A 6,990-nucleotide genomic window follows, 5' to 3' on the forward strand; every position below is an offset into this window, starting at 1 on the left:
AGTTTGGATGTCCACCTTCCTAGACCAGGATGGAGCGGGGAGGACTTTGGACTTTCCACAGGGCAGGGAACCCTGACTGCCCCTCAGACTGGAGAGGGAGGGGGAGAGGAGTGGGGGGAGGGAGAGAGGAATGGGAGGAGGGGGGAAAGGGAGACGGGGATGGAAATGGGAGGCAGGGAGGAGGCGGAAAATTTTTTTTCAATAAAAAATTATATTTAAAAAAAAAAGAATCTAAGCTGTGAGGGAGCCCCAAAGGCAGCCCTTGGGTTTCCTGTTCCTGGAGTAACCAACTGCCGCATAGTCGGCAACTAGTACATTGGAGGAGGCTGCCATGGAGGAAGAAGAAGACGGGACCAGGCGGGACGCCCAGGTCAGGATCCTCCCCGTGGGTCCACGGGCCTAGCGCAGTGGACGCCCAGGGCCTTGTGTCCAGCTGCCTTCTCTTCTTTCCTGAAGCATCTATGGCTCAGGACTGGCAGGACTGCCCAGCCCTGGGCCCTGGCTGGAAGCGTCGTGAGTCCTTTCGAAAGTCAGGGGCTTCTTGTGGACACTCAGACATCTATTATCGGAGTTCCACAGGAGACAAGATTCGAAGCAAGGTTGAACTTACTCAATATGTAGGCCCTGCATGTGATCTCACCCTCTTTGACTTCAGACAAGGCATCTTGTGCAACCCGGCTCCCAAGACCCATCCCTTGCCTGTCCCCAACAAGAAGAAAAAGAAGCCTTCCAAACCAGCCAAAGTTAAGAAGCATCAGGATGGGCTGCAGAAGAGTGACGTCAGGAAGGCGACCCTGCGGGCGGAGAATAAGGCTGGCGCTGGCACAGCTCCAGCGTGCTGTGAGAATTGTGGAATCCACTTCCCATGGGATGATATCAGAAGGCAGAGGCTCAAGATATTATGCAAAGACTGCGGAGAGAGAATTACCTTCAACCGAGAACAGAGAATGTTTAAGAGAGTTGGTTGTGGAGAGTGTACAGCTTGCCTGGTGAAAGAAGACTGTGGGGTTTGCTCCATCTGCCGCCTGCAGCTGCCCCAAGATGTGGCCTCAGGGCTCTTCTGCAAGTGTGAGCAGAGACGCTGCCTCTGGATTGTGGAGAAGAGCCGAGGGTGTGGAGTGTGTCGGGGTTGTGAGAACCAAGAGGCCTGTGGCCGTGGCCGATTCTGCCTTCGCCCTCCCCACCCTGGTCTCAAGAGCTGCTTGTGGCATAAACGTGACCATCTTAAGAGTGGCTCGAAGGTGGCTGCCCAGAGTCACTCCCAAGCTCAGTCATTGCCTCCACTTCCTGCATGGCAGCACCCAGAGCCCACAGAGCTGCACATCAGCGACCTAGCGCCCACATCACCTATTAAAAACATTCATTAAAATTTTATTTTAATTAAAATGTTAAAAATAAAAGGAAAAATGGTTTTTATTCACATTTTGCAAATTACTCAAAGAAGAGTTAAATCAGTGTAGCAATTTATTACTACTAGCAGCTGGTAAAAATGAATCTCATACTTAAAAGCTTACTAATAATCCAAAGTGTAATGAATTTATTTTGCTTACTATTTTATCTCTTCTTTACATTTTGTCTTTCAATATTTTGAAAATATTATTCTGCATCTTTATGTTTTTATCCATATTTCTTAAAATATGTGGATATTTCTAAATTACTTTTAATGAGAATATATGAAATATCAACTTTAATGATTACATTCTGGTAATTTTATACTTAACTTGGAGCACTACATAAAAGTAAACTGTATTTAAGGAAATTTTCCATTTTTGCATATTGAAATAATTTAAGTGAAATTACTGCTCATAATTCAAGTGTAGAATTTGATAAGCATTTATGGAACTCCACAAGTAGGTTAGTGAAAGTATCTATGAATCCCTAAAAGCGACTCAAATTTAATTTTAATCATTTCATTCTCTTCCTTACTAACCAATTGTACCCTTAAGAATCAATAACACATGTGTGCACTGTGTGTGTGGTGTGTTTGTAGTTTTAGTATTTTTACACATTTGAATATTATCTTTAACAGTATCATATTTGTACATGTGACCACATTGGCATCCCCACCCTTTTACCCATAACCTTTCCACTCCCACCAACCATCTTTTTTCCCAGCTAGTCTCCTTCCTACTTACATTACCTCCACATTCTTATTAGAATAAGAAGTAGACAGTCACAGCTGTGGTGTGCCGGTGAGAACAGTGTTCTACCTCTGTCCTCTCCACTCTTCAACTCCCACAGTCCTTCACTTCCTTCAGTGCTATTCCCTGGGCTTCAGAGTGTATGACATTTGTGGCACTTTGATTAGCTTAGCACTCAGTTACTTAATCCTCATTTTTGACCAGTTTAGAGCTTCTGGTTTGACTATTGTATACTGTGAAAGTTGCGTTAGTCTATGAACATAAGTATAAATATCTGAGAATTATTTAACTTAAATCCATTTCAAAAAAAAAAAAAACATCAGCAATAGATTCCTACATAAAGTCTGTGACATCTTTAGCCACAAACCTTTTTCTGGATCTACAGTCTCCAATATAGATTCTGATCCTTAAATTAATTCAGAAAACAGTCATGATCCCCAGAATACCAATGAACCTTTTCAGCAAAGGACTTATTTTGTTAGGTGGGTAGGGTCTATAGCTGTATGTGATCATCGACAATCTTTCTCCCTCCACGACCTTCATGAAAACTTGTAGGACTGTCAACACTAGGTGTCAGAGAGGAAGCTTCCATCCAATCTTGCCTTCATTTCTCTGAATCCTGTATCTAGCTGCCCTCAGTAATTGTGTCTCTGTCTAGATCTGAATTGCAACCAAGAGCAATACTGATACCCTGTATTTTGTGGGATATACCTGGGGGATCTTCAGGTGGCAATTCACATTTGGCACTGGAACTCGTGTTTGATAACACGCAACTTGTAGAAACAGTACTACCACAATGCGGAATGCCTCCAGAGTATCCTGCATGCTTTCTTATTTTGTAGCCTCATTCATCAGGACAATAGATTTAGGGATTCACCCATGTTATGTATATATAGCTACTTAACTTCCTTTTGTTTCTGAACAGTATTTCATTATACACATAGTCCCAAAATATATCAATATATTCATATATAAATGGGCTTCCTCATAGTTGTTTGAAGTTAAACAAATATAAACTAATGTTGAATATAAAACTGCTTATTATATTCATAGTCAAGTGGTTTTGAAGGATATGTGATTTCCTTTTGGTGTAAATGTATAGGAGATGAAAGTTTGAATAATGTTTTCGTTTCCAGCTAATTTTTGAAGAAATTTATATTATTTTCTTTAAAATATTACATTTCTGAACCTCATCTATGTTCTGATAGCTTTCCATTTCACACACAGCTGAGAAATTATCTGCTGTAATTAGAAGCCAGTGCGATGTCACTGTAGCTTGATTTTTCATTTCATTAATGATCAGTGATGATGAGCCTTTTAAAGCAGGCCTATTTATCACTTGCATAGACGGGGAGTTCCTGGTCTTCTGGAAGCATGGCATTTCTGAGAAAGAGGTTGCCAGTGACTCTGACGTCAAGGGGAAGGGACACGGACCTCTCATTCCCCTTCCTTCACACTGTGATCTTCCTGTCATAGCTGGTGGTCAGTGCCAGCTTTAAATGTCTCACTGCCCTAAAATCACAATTTCTCTAGATCTTGTTTCAAAAATGTATATCCAAGTACCATGGATTCACACTCCTACATAACAAGAGAAAGAAACTGCAAATGTTAATTTTTAAAAAATATGCAGAGAAATTTTTATAAATATGCATAAGAACTTAAAAATATTATTATTTTTTAAATAGAGGGAAACAACTTCAAGTATGGGGCTCAAGTTGGAACAGGCATTGATTTAGCACTCCCAGATACTAGATAGTCAGAGGTTAAGGATAGAACCGAACACAATTGGCAATAAATAAATAAAAGCAAAGAAATGACTCCTGATGATATTCTACTATACTCATAGATGGGACCTAGTTTGGCATCAGACGACCTTCATCCATCAACTAATAAGAACAAATGCAGAGTCCCACAGCCAAAAGTTAGGGGGAGCTCCGTGAACCCTGCAGAAGAAGGAAAGGACTGTAGAAGCCACACGGGGTGAGGACAACATGAGAACAAGGCCCACAGAATCAACTAAGTAAGGCCCTTCGGGGCTCATAGAGATTGAAGCTAAAATCAGGGGTCCTGCTTGGGTATAAGCTTGGTCCTTGACATACATGATATGTTTGTGCAGCCTGGTGTTCTTATGGTACTCCTCACAGTGTGAGTGGGAGTGTCTCTGATTCTTTTGCCTACTCTTGGACCCTTTTACTCTTCCTGGCCTTTCTTGTCCAGTCATGATATGAGGGTATGTACCCAGTTTTACTAAAACTTGCTATGCTATGACCTCATTGGGCTGCCTGCTCTTTTTTGAAGGAAAAAAAGGAGGAGTGGATCTGGAGAAGAGGGGACATGGGGGAAGGAAATGGGAGGAGTGGGTGAAGGGAAAACTATGATTCGACTGTACTATATGAGAGGAGAATATTTAAATAGTGGGAAACAGGAATAAGAAAAATTTGAGCTGTAACTAGTTCATATTTTCAATTTTTAATTAGGCAAGTGTACATTTTGTTGAAGATAATCCTAAGTAGATAGACACAGGGCACAACTGAATTCATGTCAGAATTCCTTGCTGAACTCTCTTCTGCTGACAGGACCCTAAAGCACTGCAGTGAAACACAAGATAGGAGATACAGTTTAATACATTAATTAAAATCAGCTTTCCTAATTAATTTTAACATCACTTGTTCTTTTCTGTTTCTGAATACCTAAATCACTGAAAAAATGAAGAGGTATTATCTTTTTAGACTTCTACAAGATTTCTTGTACCTCATTATCTCTAAACATGTTCACATTTACCTGAAAATAGCCATTTATTGCAGCAATTAAAATAACATGAAAATGTTTCTGCTAATTAGAAAGAATGAACTAAGATGTCATCTCTCATTTTGGACCCAGACATTAAACCAATAAATGACATTTCTCCCTTGGACTCAATCATAAACAGATTTCTAAAAGATTATTTGCATACTTGTGATAAATATTTTGAAAAAGGAATGATTAGTTCAAACCTGTGTTTAATTTTGCATGTGTTTTTAAAAGATCCTTCTTTTAATTCTATACACACGAATTAACCAAAGTTATCTAATGCATGTTTGACTAATGAAAGAGAAGCCGTGAATCAAACCACATTGACTTCTCAGTTCACTTGCTCACAAGCGCACTCATTTGTACAATGTAATAAAAGTGCTGAAATAAAAGAGACAAAAAGAGCTGCAAGAGATGTGTGGGAGACACATGAATTAAAGTTGAAACAATAAGATAACAAAGAATTTTAAGAAAGCACATGTTTTCTGCCAGAAAACTTCATACCAACTAATTTTACTGAATTCTGTGCTTATTATTTCGTAAAATTGGGTTCAGGGATGAAAGAACTTGATGGAATGTGTGGAAGAAACAATGCTTCATTCTTACTGAAATTTAGAAGTACTTACCTTGGGCTATGCCTCTCTATAGAAGCAGAATAATGTAGATCACACTTCATTAACTGAAAATGAAAAGTTTAGAATTGCCACACAGATCTAAATCCCACTCTGTGCTGAGAGGACAGAAGGCAAGCAAGTTGTAACAGCTTCTGTCTGTTTCCCTAAATGACCTCTGTTCCCCCATTAAAATGCCTGCCAGAGACAGCTCAAGGCTGCCAGGACCATCTACTGCTTGCTCTAGCCAATACCAGACAATAGGCCCTGACCTTTCTATCTTAGAGCATTTATGAAAAAGGCTCACAATTATGAATCTTTCCTTTGTCCCTTTGAGATGTATGGGCATTTCCTACAACTCAGAAGTGTCTTTCTCAAGCACCTGAAAGCCATTGCTTTGAAATGCAATCAGCAGGAAAAAGAAAAAGAAAAGAAAGGAAGGGAAAGAAAAGGAAAAGAGGCTTTAGTTTGAGGCTCTTGGGACAGAAAACAATCTGCATTTCCACAGTGGCCAGAAAGCCTACACAGCAGGCCTCACAACATCTACCCTGACCATCTCTTTTTATTCTCTAACTGCTAGGAGCCCAAGTCTCTGTGTCTTGTTCCTTCATTTTTCCTTCAAATAACCAATCATCTCACCACACTTCAGAACAGAACTCAGAGTTTTTGGAAATCATCAGTATTTACTGAATAAAATCTGTTTAGGCGACTTAAAATTCAGCTATGCTTTTCTTTGCCAAAATAAAAGTGTTAAACACTCACCTAGGAATCCATAACTCACTCCATATCCTGTACTTGCCCTCTTATAGAGCTGGCAAATTTTAATTCATTAGGAACATTCAAGAGTTTAAATCATTAGGAAAATAAGCATACCATTGAGCTATCTAGTAATTTCACAGACCCACTTGTCACATTTACTGTTTATCTGTAGATCAGCAAGAAGATCATTCTTCACTAAGTTTTATTGTCTAATTGATAAGAATAATGTTAGCTTATACAGAGTTTGGATGGATAAAAATAAATACAAGGACATGCTACACAGCCAGGGCCTGTGAGTTTCACCTAAGGAGCTGCATAGATTGTAGCTCAACTTAATTATAAGAGAAAAACAACTGAGTCCCAGTAGCCCAGGAACTTTATATAATTTTAACCTTAATGTTGGGAGATGTGTTCACAGGTTTCAGAGTACATTACAGCTAAAAAAGCTTTAAAAATAACAAAGTTAGACTAAAGATGTTTTTATTAAATAGCTTTGGGTGAAAAGCCCACGAAGAAAATCTCATGTTTTAAAAGGGCACCTATTTGAATGCAGAACCTTGTTAAGCTCAGGAAACAAGAACAAAGAAGTCCAATTATCATTGGCTAATTTTCTTTTCTTGCTAAAGTATCGTTTGCAAGGTTTGGGGACCTTAGCCCTCATACAGGGTTGCATTGTCCAGACTTTATTC

General features: G+C 39.5%; 1 protein-coding gene across 1 annotated transcript; it reads left to right on the forward strand.

Moving 5' to 3' along the window:
• The first annotated feature begins 461 nt into the window (after positions 1–461).
• Positions 462–1,367, forward strand: LOC126499304 (methyl-CpG-binding domain protein 1-like). Its single transcript, XM_050138465.1, has one exon. It carries the CDS (start codon positions 462–464, stop codon positions 1,365–1,367), a length of 906 nt encoding a protein of 301 aa, XP_049994422.1.
• The last annotated feature ends 5,623 nt before the right edge of the window (positions 1,368–6,990 follow it).

The sequence above is a fragment of the Alexandromys fortis genome, unplaced genomic scaffold, assembly GCF_014885135.2.
Source record: "Alexandromys fortis isolate MF-2015 unplaced genomic scaffold, M_Fortis_MF-2015_v1.1 scaffold_15, whole genome shotgun sequence".
NCBI lineage: Eukaryota > Metazoa > Chordata > Mammalia > Rodentia > Cricetidae > Alexandromys > Alexandromys fortis.